The sequence below is a fragment of the Benincasa hispida genome, chromosome 2, assembly GCF_009727055.1.
Source record: "Benincasa hispida cultivar B227 chromosome 2, ASM972705v1, whole genome shotgun sequence".
NCBI classification, from domain to species: Eukaryota; Viridiplantae; Streptophyta; class Magnoliopsida; order Cucurbitales; family Cucurbitaceae; genus Benincasa; species Benincasa hispida.
The window spans coordinates 29,332,363-29,347,790 of record NC_052350.1 but is presented as its reverse complement, the minus strand read 5'-3'; the positions used below and the strand labels follow the sequence as shown (position 1 = coordinate 29,347,790).

At 30.1% G+C, this 15,428-nt stretch overlaps 1 protein-coding gene across 1 annotated transcript; it reads left to right on the top strand.

Moving 5' to 3' along the window:
* Nucleotides 1-1,635: 1,635 nt before the first annotated feature.
* On the top strand, nt 1,636-8,291 carry LOC120071873 (auxin-responsive protein IAA16-like). Its single transcript, XM_039024282.1, has 5 exons — nt 1,636-2,031; nt 4,711-4,970; nt 5,711-5,846; nt 7,048-7,109; nt 8,016-8,291. Exons 1-5 carry the CDS (start codon nt 1,811-1,813, stop codon nt 8,051-8,053), a joined length of 717 nt encoding a protein of 238 aa, XP_038880210.1. The 5' UTR covers nt 1,636-1,810; the 3' UTR covers nt 8,054-8,291.
* Nucleotides 8,292-15,428: the final 7,137 nt, after the last annotated feature.

Here is a 15,428-nt window from a genome sequence, read left to right as displayed (position 1 = left end):
TATATACAATATAGTTATGCGTTTGATTATCGAATTAAATGAAATTGGAGAATTTGATCTTATTTAAATTTAATTTAAATATTAATTACATGAATAGAGATTCATGTATTAGAATTGGTGTTTAATTAATTTAATTAATTAAATAGTTTAATTAAATATTTATAATTAATATTACTAAAAATTAATTATTGGAATGAATTTTGATTAAAATTAATTTTACAAAATTATTCCAAAATTTGAAATTTGATTTCAAAATTAATCTTTTGGTTAAAAAATCAATTTAATTGAAATTTGGATTTCAATTTTAAAAATTGATTTTAAATTCAAATAAAATGGAAAAGTTTGTTTAGTGGATTGATCTCACTTTTAACACTTAATTTCCACTTTAATATTGACCTATATGATGTAATGAGAATATGAATTTACTTTGCATGATCAGGTTGAATAAACTTGAGTGAAAATTGCTGAGTTTGCTAGTTTTTTTAAGAAGAAAGTCCTCTTCAACTCAAAATAAAAAAACCAGTTTTCTCTCCAAAATTTCCTAAAATTTCAGTTCATTTTGGAATCCGCCTTCCAATCCAAGGTCCAAGAGAATAGTATGAAAGATCAAGTGGTGGTCTACAAGCATTTAGAGTGAAGATTCAAGCTAGATTTTAAGATTGAAGAGTTCTTCAAAGGTATATCTTCAAAACCCTATTTTAATGTTTTAAACTTGCATGTTTCTATGCTAAAATTGATGGAATTAGAGTGCTTAAGATTCAAATTGTTTTCGCTAATTGCATGCTAAGTCCAACATTAGACATAAAATTGAAAATTGCAAATTTATTAAATATAAAATTAAATTTTAGAAACTTATTAGATACTTTCAAGACTTTAAAGATCAAGTATACATACAAATTTTGAAATTCAGATATTCAACATGTAATTTAACCTATACTAAATATGAGAAGTATTTTGTATAATTTAACGCAAATAATATTAATATTATAAGTGAATCATCATGTTATATGTTATATTATGTATAAGAAAGACAAACGTTACTCAATTTGATTAAATATATTTTAATATGTGAAAATGGTAGTGATGAAAGAATAAAACCTTCAACATCTAGAAAGAAAGATGGAAGGTGGAAGGAATGTCATGTTAATTACTACTGAATTGAGCACACTTTGACATTTTAATGTCCATAACAAATAATAAATGGATGTTTTTAAATATAAAAAAAATGAACCAAAATATAGTAAAATTCTAGAACTATCAATGATAGATGCTAATAGATACCGATAGACTTCTATCAGTGACAATGATAGACACTGATAGAAGTTTATCAGTGTCTATCAACATCTATCATTGATAGTTCTAAAATTTTGTTATATCTTGTAAATATTTTCAATAGTTTTACCATTTAAAATAATTTTTCAATAAGAAAATCAATTTAAACCTAAAAACTTAAAAATAAATAAATAAAAAATAAAGACCATGGCCCCCCCTTGTCCGAATACAAAGGTACTTATAATTGAACCCAACTTCCTTTCATTGGTTAAAATGAGTGGGTCAACTAGGTATTTTAATACATGGGATAAAACTTATAACCTAAGAAAGAGAAAAATTATAAAAATTCCCCTTATATTATATTCTTCTCATAACCCACTTTATAATTTCACACTTTCCCCTATTTTCTCCTCATCCCTTCCATAACCATAACCACTCCTTTTCTTCCATTCCTTCACCTCCCAAAAAAAAATAAAAAAATAAACAATAATAATAAACCAAACAAACCTTGTAGAAATAGAGAAATTCTGAAGTGAAAATGGGAAGCTTAATTGACTTTGAAGAGACAGAGCTCCGCCTTGGGCTGCCCGGCGGTGATGGTAGAAGCGACGGCGACGCCATGAAGAAAAGAGTTTTCACTGAAACTGTGGATTTGAAGCTAAATCTTGTGACCAATTCTGACGAAGGCAACAAAACGACAGACAAGAATGTCGTTTCGAGCTCCGTCGGTAAAGATCTTCCCAAGCCTCCCCCGGCCAAGTATGGTTCTCTCTTATATCTCCCTATTTTTCATTTTTTTTAAAAAAAAAAATTGTTCAAGAAAATAATTTTTAGTTAAAAATGTTTTTTTTTGTTAGTCAAAGGTAAAAAAATTATACATGAAAAAATTGAAAGTTACCTTTTTTTTAAAAAAAAATGTAAAACAAAATAAAAAGGTAATAACAATTAATGGACAGATTTTTCGCCTAGGAAATTAAAATTAAAAAGAATTATACGGGTTCTTTTAATACAACAACACTAAATGGAGATTGAACCATCAATTTCTAATTAGTGTTGAATTGAACTCATTTCAACTAAATTAAAAATTAGAATTTATATAAAGGTATAAAATTTTATATTCTATATATAGATACATTTTTTTATTCTAAAAAAATAAGATGAAAAAAACTCAAACGTATTTGCATCTATGAGGGTGATATATATATATATATATATATATATATATATGAAAAGATAGTAGAATTAATATGTATTAAAATTTAAACGAATTAAAAATGAATGTATATTTTTAATAGTGGTTAGTTAGTATTTGGAAATTAGGGTTATAAATTATAATGATAATGTTTTTTTTTATGGACATCAATAATTGAGTTGGGAAGAGAAAGAAATGATGACCAAGTAAACAAAAAGTAAAATAATTGTAGTTTCGGATTTCAAGGAAATCTTTTGTTTGGTTGTCGGGAAAACACACGAAAACTACAAAACATATCGAATCTTTTTTTTTTTTTTCTTTTTTCTTTTTTCTTTTTCTCAACACTCAATTTTCCACCCAAAAAAGACCGATATATCCCACGTGTCCACAAAAAAAAAAAAAAAAATCAAGTAAAAGTTATTAAAAACAAACTATATACGTGTACAACATAATTATTTTAAATCATAAAACTGTTGAAAATATTTTCAAATATAGCAAAATATCATTTTTTATTTATACAAGATTGCGATAGACTATAATTAAAAACTAATAGACTGTAATAAAAACTATCATTAACACTGATACATGTCTACCGCGATCTATTATAGTGTATCGCGATATATCACTGATAAATAGTGACATTTTGCTATATCTGTAACTAAGTTGGTTCATTTTTCTTTGTTTGATAATAGCGTGTACATATACATATATATATTTAGACTTTAAAGTTTAGTCTTAGTTTTCTTTTTAGATTTTTCTAGGTTTGTTTTTATTTGGTTTATATGTTTCAAAATTTACCCTTTTAAATATAATTTTATACTAGAACATCATTTTCAGTTATTAGTATTAATATCTATTGATTAATCTAAAAAATTATAATTAATTAGTTTTCATTAATTTTCTATTAGTATTCTAATTAATTCTAAATTATCACTTCATAATTTTTTTAATTAATTAATTCAAAAATTAAAGTGTTATTACAAAAATTTGAGAGTAAAAGTATACCCATATTGCGACTAAAAAGTAATAAAAACTTTAAACTGTATATGAAAATGATTTAATGCAAATCCAGATGAAATTCGAATATTTAAAGATAAATAAATGCACTGTTTTAGTCTTCATAGCTTTTGCTTAATTTTAATTAGTCTATAAAGGGAGTTTGGATGTGTATGTTTGCCTTTTTGTTTGACAAATTACGATCAATTTCGAATAATTTCACTTCTTGATTTTACTAGAATTTCATCTCAATATTAAGTAATAAAGAAAATAATAACTAATATATGACGTACGTCTCAACATCTTTTTAATGTAGAAAATTCAAACAAATTTTCAAAATGGTACATCTTTTTTTATCATTTGTTTGTAACCATATTAGAGAAATAGACAATTTCATTTTAAAATCAATTAAAAATGATAAAAAAATAACTTATCTACCATATAAAAATGGTAAGATCCTCACTAACTTAAGATTCTTAACCTCTTTCTTACGTAGTTTTTCTTTTCTTAAACCAACACTCTAAAAACATTTTCATTTTTTAAAAATGGTAGAATCTTAACTTTAGTTTGTATATGTCTTTTGACTCCATTTTTCTTTGACATAATACTTCAAAATGTCTTTTTGGCATCACCAAAAGCTAACAATTATCTTACTTAAAAAAAAAAAAAAAAAATAGCTTACTTATACACTTTCTTAAAGAATATTTATACACATTTTTTTTTGTCTTTTTCATTACCTTATTTTTTTTAAAAGAAAATATATTAACGTAAACAGTTAAATACAAGAGAGGTCTTTCATGATAATGGAGGAAACCTACTTTGAGATGCAAGCCAATCAAAACAATATCATCTTTCAAAGAAGATGAAGAGGTACAAAAAAACCTCCAAGTTTGTCAGAATATAAGTGACTTTTTTACGGGATCTTTTGTAAAAACAAAACTCCACCACTCTAATAGAAGAAATAATACTAAGAATTTTTTCGATAATGATTGGTAACTCTCTTTAAACATTTTTTTTAAAGAAAAAACTACTAATAGTTCCTAAAAAATTTTTAAAAAGAAACCTAATAATAAATCATGGAACGCATGAGGAAAAAAAAACTAATAAATAAACAAGATTAAATTGAACATACAGAAACTAAGAGAAATCAATTCAAAATTAAGTAAAATTTCGAACTAAAACGGTAAATTTATCTAATTACTTAGGTAAAGGAATAAATTAGTGGTAAATTTGATTATTTAATTTGACAGGGCCCAGGTTGTCGGTTGGCCACCGGTAAAGTCGTTGAGGAGGAACATCGTAGGGCCAAAGAAGAGTAAATTAGAAGAAAGCGAGAAGGGCGCCGCCATAAGTGACGGTGGATGTAGCGTCGGTGCGGCGGCGGCGGCGGCGTTTATTAAAGTCAGCATGGACGGCGCACCGTACTTACGCAAAGTGGACTTGAAGATGTACGGAAGCTACCAAGAGCTTTCCGATGCCTTAAGCAAGATGTTTGGCTCTTTCACCACTGGTAAAATTATAAAATTACCCTTTTATCCTCCATGTGTTGCCAAAACATATTGAAAAATTTCCTAATTCATAATCAATTTTTCGTTCTAATTTTTGTTAAATCGGTATAAATATCATGCCACATAAGCTTATTATTAGTAACATTCATTTATGAAAAAAGAGTCGAATAAGAAAATAACGTTCTTTTGGTAATTATTTGATTTTTTTATTTATAATTTCTGAAAATTAAGTAGATAAATACTTCTTTCTGACTCTAAATTTATTGCTTTTTTTTAATCTATTTTTCTACCGATTATTTCAAAAACCAACCCAAATTTTAAAAACTAAAACAAGTTGTTTTGTTTTTGGAATTTATCAAAGAATCTTAACTCTTTTATTCAATAAAAATGGAAACCATGATAAAAAAAATTGAGAGGAAGTAGACTTAATTTTTCTAAATAAAAAACTAAAAACTAAAGCCTTATTGGGTAACTATTAGATTTTTTATTTTTGGTTTTTGAAAATTAAACCTATTTACTCTCAATTTCTTATCATAGTTGTCATTTTTTTTAATTTTTGAAATTTGACTTGGTTTTGAAAATATTGATAAAAAGTAGGTTAAAAAGAAAAAGAGATAAAAGAAGTATTTATAAGTTAAACTTTTAAAAATTAAAAAGAAAAGTTGAAATGATTATGAAAGAGAACATAAAATAGTTTAGTTAAAAAAAACTAATTTATGTGGGGTTGAAATTGAAATATCAGGGAATTGTGGGCCACAAAAAATGAGGGATTACATGAATGAAAGCAAATTAATAGATGTCCTAAATGGGTCTGATTATGTGCCTACCTATGAAGACAAAGATGGAGATTGGATGCTTGTTGGAGATGTGCCATGGGAGTAAGTCTTTCTCAACTTTCATTCTTTCCTTTCTTTTTAACTGCCCCAAAATTTTTATTACTTAAAAGATAGCAATGATTAGTTGTAATTAATCTTATACCATCTTTATTTATATCTAATAAAAAAAAATCAACTTTTTTTTTTAAAAAACTGTCACACGGTAGATTTTTGTTGGATGCCGTTTGAGCTGGACAAGAGATAGGTGAAGTCTTGGTTGCACCCAATTTATTTTTCTTTTTTTGTTAAAGATAAGACTCTAGTTCTAAGCTAATTTCTTGCCCAAATTATTAATTCAGTCTCTAAACATTAATTTATAACAAAATAGCTACTTGTCTTTTATTTTTGTACCAATTTAGTTTATATACTTTATCAAATTTGTAACTATGAAAAATATTGCCAACTTTTAATGAGATTGTTTAATCAAGTAAATCATCAAATGTGGTTATAAACTATGAAAACTAAGCCATTGTAATTTAAAAAATTTGACACTTGTAAAATTCTGATTGAATTATTCACGAGGGATTAAAATGTTACAAAATATTAAACGCACAAAAATTAAATTGTTACACATTAAACTCTACGGATTCAATTGTTACAATTTTGAATGTAGATAGACTGCATTATTAATTTAATAAAAGTTTAAGAATAAAAAATGTCGTTTTAACCCTTTATTTTTAAAAGTTTGATTATGTGCAATAAACTATAAGCTAACATAACTTGGATAATGTTATAAGTTATGACCATTAATCTCTAAATTTTTTAATGTTTTGTTTAATAGGTCTTTAAACTTTAATAATTATTTAGTTATATCATAGACTTTCAATTTTGTATTTAATACGTCAATGATCTATCAAATATTTATTTTCAAATTGAAATACATATGAGACCTATAAACTACTTTTAAAAGCCTAGACACAATTTTAAAATTTAGGAATCAACCTTTTAACTTAACCAATATATATCTGTAATTTTCTTTTTCTTTGCATTTCCATTTATTTACATTAATAAATATTTTACCTAAAATAAAAGATTTTACGATCTAGTATAATAAAATTAAAAAAAAATTATGTTGAAATTTAACTCCAGAAATTAATTATAATAAGATATTTAGAAGAATAAAGAAAATATTTATTTTATTTTCATCTCAAATGATGTATGCATATTATATATAATTGAACTAATAAGTGTTGTTATTGGACAGCATGTTTGTGGATTCCTGCAAACGCTTGAGGATAATGAAAGGATCTGAAGCCATTGGACTTGGTAAGTTAAAAATAATTTAACAAATATAACTAATATGCTTTTATACAAGTTGATAAATATTGTAGAATGACTTTTTTTTAAAAATAAAAATAAATGATTAAAATAGATATTTTGAAAGTTTAGAAATCGAATTAAGTTATTTTTATATTCAATTTTTCTAAGAAAAAATAACTAAATTTTTTTTTATCATTCTTTAAGAACCATAATTTCTCTTTTCGTTTTTTATTTTCATTTTTAATATTTGGTTAGACTTCATTAGATTGACCAAAATTTCAATTTGTAATGGTATATTTGTCCAAAAATTTGAAAATAACGAAGTAGGACATTTCACTATCAAAGTTCATTAAGAGCGTGTTAATTATCCATACTGCTCTCACATACCAGAGTTCAAACCGACTAATACAAGGAGGAATATGAGTGAGAATGAGGAGTGCAAGCACAATCAAATAAGAGTGGAAGAGTCCTAGCGTGTGAGAGTACTATTGTATTTGATTGTTTAACGAGAATGCAAGGGAAGGAGGAGGAGGGTGAGTGCATGGGAGGGAATGAACCAGAAGAATCCTAGTTCGTGTGCGAAATTAATCTGACTATCACTTAAATCGAAGGGATAAATTGATAAATTAATACACTCTTAATGAATTATGACCATGATAGAAAGTCATACTTCATTATTTTTTAAATTCTTGAATAAATTACTTAAGATAATGAAATTAAGATCATTCATACAAATTAAATTCGGTTTTTAAAAGTAAAATCATGTGGATGCCCATATACATATATGTTAACATTGAGTGTGTTTAATTTTTCCTTGTATTTCTTTTGTCCAATTTTATTTACTTCTATTTAATATTTTTGAATAAAATTCTTGATCAATGTAAATTAATATATTCATTGTTAATTTTACAGCACCAAGAGCATTGGAGAAGTGCAAGAACAGAAACTGAACTACTACTATTAGTTTTTTTTTCCTTGTGGAATCATAAAAATGATTATATAATTAATAATAATAATAGTAACTATTATTACTATTATTTGTTAGCTTGCAGTTAATATCCAATTGATGGTCATATATCAAACCCTACTCTATAGAGGGAGGAGTTTGATTCTGATCTGTAACATATCACCTTTTGTCTATGTAATTACTATATAAATGAAATATTTCTCACCAGATTTTGTATTCTATTATCTTAGTTAAGATTATTTAGTGAAAATATGTCCATCCAGATCTTGTGTTTTTCTTTCTTTCTTTTTCTTTTCTTTTTTTTTTTAAACAATAGTAGAGTGGAGGGATTGGACCTCAAAATTCGAGAGACCGGTAATACAAGTTTATGTCAGTTGAATTATGTTCATGTTCACTACAAGAAAAACATTCTCTCCTAGTGCCTAGAATTATCAACAGATACCTAAAAACACATTGAGAATTTCTTTTCCGACATTGTGAATGTTGTCAGGGTGATCATTGAGAGACTGAGCAACTATACAGCATCGAGAAATATATAATCTCTTGACACTAGAAATACGCCATACGCATAAGGAATTCATGCATTGCTCGACAGTCTTTAAAGGTCGTCGGAACTTCTCTTTGCTTTTTTTGAGATGTCCGCTCACCTCTGATGCCACTTATCATGACGTCTAGAAAATCTCAATCTGCCAACAATTTTTTTTTTTTTAATCTTCAGGCATCAGGAAATAGGTTATTTGCCAACAAGCAATGCTGATAATAGTCCTCAATTTTTTAAAACTTTTTTTAATAAAATTGAATTCGAATTTTCAACCATGTAAGTCAAATCTTGTAATACAAGAATAATTCACCACAAACATTTGATTAACATTGTTCATACATGAAATATAATAAAAACAAATTAAATGGCCCTTCAAGTTTAGCAAAACAAGTATTTTAACAAGTTTGCATAAACATCGTTCATGAAATATAACAAAACAAGAGGTGGTTTGCAAGTCATCATGTCACTCCTCTTTCATAAAAAAACCAACCTCAGGCAGGTGAGAGTCTTCAAGGTTCAATAAACCTCATAATCTCCCAAGAATTAGATTCAACAATCAACGAAGGATTCTGACCGTACCACATGCGATCCTACTCCTTCAAACCTTCCACAATAGTCATCAACACCTTCACACCCCTATTATGACTGATGAACTTATAACCTCCTGAAATAGGCTAACCACGCGAATCTCTTAGAATCCATCCCAAATCTTCCCTCCCAAGAGACTGCGACCATGCCACATCCGCATTAAGCTTCCAATGACCATCCACAGACGCGACGCAAACCTCATTTCAAATGACTAACCACAATAACAAAAGAGGATCTAGCATAAAAAATGGCTAAAGAGGATTCCATTACATGGAAGATAGCTTTTACATCCGAAGATCCTATATTGAATTTGATTGCATTCCTCTAGTTCCATAAACTTCAAAACAATGTAAGAATTTTTCCCAGCTGCTCCTTAGGATAAGACTCCCTAATGCACTCCCATTAATCACAAGTAGACCAAAAGCCCCTAGCACAAGAAAACACATCGGCATTAGACGGGAGAAAAGAGTCCCAAATAGACTTGGAATCTTTACATTTCCACATCAAATGACATGTAGTTTCCAAGTATACCCTACAAAAATGACAACATCAATTCCTTTCTTCAAAAGATTGCAAGTAGTGGGAATGATGTTGTTTATAAATACTCCATAAAGCAACTTTGACTTTAGGCAATGTATTCAAATTCCAAACAGCCTTCCTAAAATTTGAAAGCTTGCCTTTAGAAGATTGGGATGCAGAACCAGAATTACAAAATATTTCTTCCTTGCTGATAAATACTTTTACCAGAAAATTTCCCTTTTTTGTCCTCACTCCAAATAATCTCATCTTGTAATGATGGATGGTCAACGTGATGCTTAGAATATCTTCTGCATCATGAGGGATAAAAACCTCTTTAACCACCTCACAATTTCATCAAGTCATTAGAGGAAACTAGATCAGCCACCTACTTCTACAAGAAATCTTCTCTAATCACACAAGGTGTCAAACCCCTTCCCAGATTAGCCCACCTAATTCAGAGGGAGATGTGAAGATGGCAGATATCATTTTCCTCTATGGTACATATCGCCTGACCTTTCTATGCTTAACCTGATAACTCATAAGATTACCAATAATAACATACACATTATCTTGTCGGGATCGAATCCCGAGCAGAAGCGTGAGGATGCCTTGCATGTTCGGTTTTTCTATTTTAAAGAAATAAAAAACAGCAAGCTTAAACAGAACAGAATAGGATAAACATCATACTTAGCATGAATTGCAAAAGAGAAATAAAGGGATGAACGATTCTCACCTTCGTAGATACCCAAACTTCTTGAAATTTCTTTTGTTCTTCACACGAACGTCGCCTCAACGATCACCAACACTACCATAAGAATAACCTTGTTATTCTCTAGGATTTCAAGAGTTAGATGAGTGGTCTCCAACACTTGAAAGAGGAAGAGATAGAGAGATTGAATGAAGAGAGGAATTCTTTTGGAGGCTAGGGTATGTTTTTCACCAAAACAAAGCTTGCCCTCAATGAGCTAATAGAATGAATTTATATGGAGAAGGGTTTTATCCCTTCTCCAAGTATTTTCCTTTTCATCCTTGATGCCAATTAATTAGATAACTCATTATTTAATTAATTGGTACATTAATTAAATAATCATATATTAAATCTAATTTAATATATAGCTAATTAATTAATATATAAATATCAAATGTTTATATGTTTCCATTTATCTAACATTATAATTAATTAACTCTTCATGAATCTAATTCACATGAATTAAATATTTGAATCTAATTCAAATATCTCTCTAACATAATTTGAGTTACAGATTATATATTAATCACATTAATATACAGTTTCCTCAATTGATTCTAATAATTCAAATTATTCCTCATTAATATCCTATAGTGAGCTAATAAGGGGACCTGGTGGACCTACAGATCAAAAGCTGCAATGATATGAGATTAATTGGCTAAACTCATAGACCAATAACAACAATGTACTTCTCTTATAGACCTAGATTCTCTAGATGACTCTCGAACACCTTAATCAAGAAAGCCTTCATAAATGGATCAACAATGTCGTGCTCCGAAGCGATCTTTATGATGATCACATCTACTAGTTGCACAATCTCGCCTATCAGATTATACTTCCTCTCAATATGTTTTCCTCGTTTGTGGCTACGAGGTTCTTTAGAGTTGGCTACTGCCCCACTATTGTCACAATATAAGGTGATAGGAAAGTCCATGTTTGGAACCACTTCCAAATCACTTAGGAACTTTCTAAGCCAAACTGTTTCCTTTGCTGCTTCACAAGCAACTACATATTCAGCCTTCATAGTGGAGTCTACAATGCATCCTTGCTTGATGCTACATCATACTATAGCTCCCTCGTTCAAGGTGAACACAGATCCTGATGTGGAATTCTTAAAATCCTTGTCAATTTGGAAATCAGAGTATCTGTAAGGATCAAATCCTTAGACCCATACACCAGTTTGTAGTCCCTTATTCTCCTAAGATACTTGAGGATATTCTCAATCGTAGTCCAGTGGTTTAACCCTCGATTGGACTGATACTTACTGATTATTCTCACTACATAACAAATGTCTGGCCTAGTGCAGAGCATAACATACATTAAGATACCCACAACTGAGGCATAGGGAATACGTCTCATATCATCAACTCCTTGAGGTGTCTTAAGACACTGTTCCTTAGACAAGGGAACCCCATGCCTGAAGGGTAATAAACCCTTCTTAGAGTTCTGCATCGAATATCAAATCAACATTTTATCAATATAAGTTGTTTGAGACAAAGCCAACATTCTGTTCTTATGATTCCTAATAATTTGAATCCCAAGTACATATTTCACTTCTCCCAAATGTTTCGTTTGGAAATGGGTTGCTAGCCAATTTTTAATATAAATAAGGTATCCTACATCATTCCCATTGAGTAGGATATCCTCCATATAAAGTACTAAGAAAGCTATTTTACTGCTGATGATTTTCTTGTAGACACAATGTGAAGGAACTCTTATTGAAGGAGATCCTTGAGCGGAAGCGGATCGTCCAAATTCCATTTTTATTGAAACAAAATTTACAGTAAACATACAAGATATACATCAAAGTGAATTACAACATGTTTAAACAAGAAATAAAGGGTTCAAGATACATTATCCTTACAGAACTTTTCTTCGTGTAATTCCCACGAACAGTCACGAGCCTTGAACTCAACAACTTCTTAAAGACTTTCTTCAAGAACTTCTCGAACCAAACGGAGACACAACCATAACGAGTCTTTGGTATTCTTAGGGTGAGAACCCAGGAGTGGTGGGCTTTAAGTATTTTGGTTATGAGAGATTGTTTGAGTTTGGAAGAAGAAGAAGATTGAGAGAATGCACAGAACATTTCTGCAATCTCAATTGTATAGACAATTCTTCAATCGTGTAAAAAAAAAAAAGTAGTGGAAGAAGAGAAAACAATTTTTTTTTATTCATTTTGCCACAAAACACAATGACCACCCACTAAGGTGGTTGGAGAGAAAATAAGATAGTTATTATTTAAAATAATAAAAATAATAAAAATAAATATGATAACTAACTTATCATATTATATTTATATTAAACTATATGTTATATCAAATATAACAAATAACCTATAGTTTTAATACTATCTCACATACAATATAAACTATAGTTTCTTTTTTCCATTTTATGACATTAATATAAATCATATTTATATTAAATTTAACAACTATGAATCACATTCATAGAAAATATATTTAAATCTCATTCAAATATTTATTTCCTCCAATTAAACTATAATGTATCAAATATATTATAACAATTATATCAATTTAATTGAATCAATTTAACTATATCATATATAATTAATTTTCATCTTATTAATTTGAACAATTCAAATTAACCCAAAAACTGATTCTTAGCTAAATTCTTTTGAGTTACCAAGGGGACCTTATGGATCTGTAGCTTGAAGCTCCAACGGTACATGAATAATTAATTAAACTATTTAATTACATTATTCACCATCCGTTAACTGTCAGGCACTCCACTAAAGACCGACAACTACACTCTTCACACTACAAATATATTTATGTGTCTATTGGGTATAACCAATCAACAATACATGACTCTTCATAAATTGCTCGTAAGTACAGCTGGGTCAAATTATCGTTTTGCCCCTGTAGTTATATCTAACTCTTTAAGTACCGTGGATTCATCTAATGAACAATAAATCATAGTCCCCCTATGACTAAAACCCTCTTAGATCAGGAGAGGGTGTGACACCACATTGTTCAAGACCCAGATGGGAGCAATTTATCTACTTACCCCTTCTTTGGGGAAGGTATGAATTCCATTTTGTGTAGCTGTGTTTCCAGCTCCCCAATCAGACGAATCCTAAAAAATGGTAGGCTTGTTGAGTACGCGATTTGGCCTCTCTCACCTATACAAATCAAAGGACCGCCCTCATAGGCAGGAGTTCATAACTCACTCAGGATTCAGGTCATGTTACCTATGGTCATCCTGGATTGCACTAGCTCTAGAGGTTCTTTGGCCCTAATGACGTTTTCTAGTAAAAGGCCTTTTTAGTCATCTCGCCTTTCAAGGCATGACTCACATACAGGTAAAGAATTTTCTTCTTAACTCACTTAGAAGTCCATTCTTCATCAACCTCTCAATCCTATTTGATTGGTGTGTCCTAGTCTTTTAGGTGCCAAAGTTAGCATTTTCCTTAGGAGAAAATTCTAAGTCGTTTATTTTTGAAGTTACGACAGTTTTAAATATCTCTATGTTATGGAGTTTTGTTGCTAATGGCTTTAGCATACAAATTGTTTTCCAGTTGAGCAGAACATATATCAAACACCATTCTTAGTAATAAACACTTTATTATAAGAAAAGTTCATTTGAATAATGATGTTCTAAAGACACTTTACAAAAACTAAGTTCCTTTATATATTAGGAACACCAAAATACATCATTTCAGAATGAGAAATTTGTTCTGTAAAGATAAACCGGAGACCCTCCCACTGCCACAGCTGAGATGACATTCCCGGTTCCAACTCGCAATCGTCATCTCACTAGCATCAAGTTGTCGCCAGAAAACTAATTCCTGAAATGAAGAAACAAAACGTGGTTAGTGGCCCCAGAGTCAATAATCCAGGTAGAATCATTATTCTCACTAAACAAGTTTCCAAGACAAATAAATCACATTTACCTTGTTTGGCCTTCTTCTTTTCTGGCCAAATATCTGGGGCAGTTCCTCTTCTAGTGTCCATCCTGGCTGCAATGGAAACACTTTCCCTTGTCAACCCTCATCTGGTTGTCTATCCCTTGGAGCAGCAACTCCTGGTTAGCAACAGCCTTCCCTTTCCACCTTTCTTCTTCTTTTCAACTTTTTGGTGCTGAAGGAAGAAGGTACAGACTTAGTTCCAGAGGCAAACCTTTGTGGAACTTTTTGGAAGATGAAGTAACATTTGCTTCACCCTTCTTCTACTTGCTTTTCAACAAGGATTGGAAAAGTCTGCAACTCATTGAAGTAGGGTAGTCAGATTGTAGTCAATCCTGTTCAGAACAACATTACTATATAAGTGCAGAAAGCTTTTTAGTAAAGACTCCAGTATGATGCTAACCTAGATGGCCTCATAGATCCTTGATCCATTTATCTCCGCCACGTGAAGTGGATCATCATATTGAGAACATGGTCCCGAACAGATAACCCCTCTTGCATACGTGAATGAAAAATGTATTTGAGAGCGTTGTGTCTGAGCTATGTAGATGGTTGTCCGAACATTCCCCTTAGGGACTCCATGATCTCACATGCAGTGACCATGAGCTCATGCTTCTTGGCCAAGACTTCGTTAAGGCTTGCCAAGATATACACCCAGGTCTTCTCGTTTGCCCTTGTCCATCACTCATATGCTTTCTAAAACATTTTCAAACAGTAGTAGGAGTGAATGAGAAACACCACCTCCATTAGGACAAAACGTAAGTCATCAATCATTAAAATCGTGTTTATGGTGTTTTTTCTAACTAGCCGTAATTTTCGCCAGTTAATTTGTCGTCGGCAAGTAAACTAAGAGTCTCGATAGCCATTTAAATTGCTGAAAAAGAAAAAACTTAATATAGTCTACTTGCATTAAAACTACTTTTGAAAACCAATCATGTTTTAGCAAAATAGTCCAGTGTACCCTAAGTTACATCTATTTTGCAATGATGCTTCACTGAGGCAGGACAAAAGAGTCACCGTAGGGTGATCAAGTG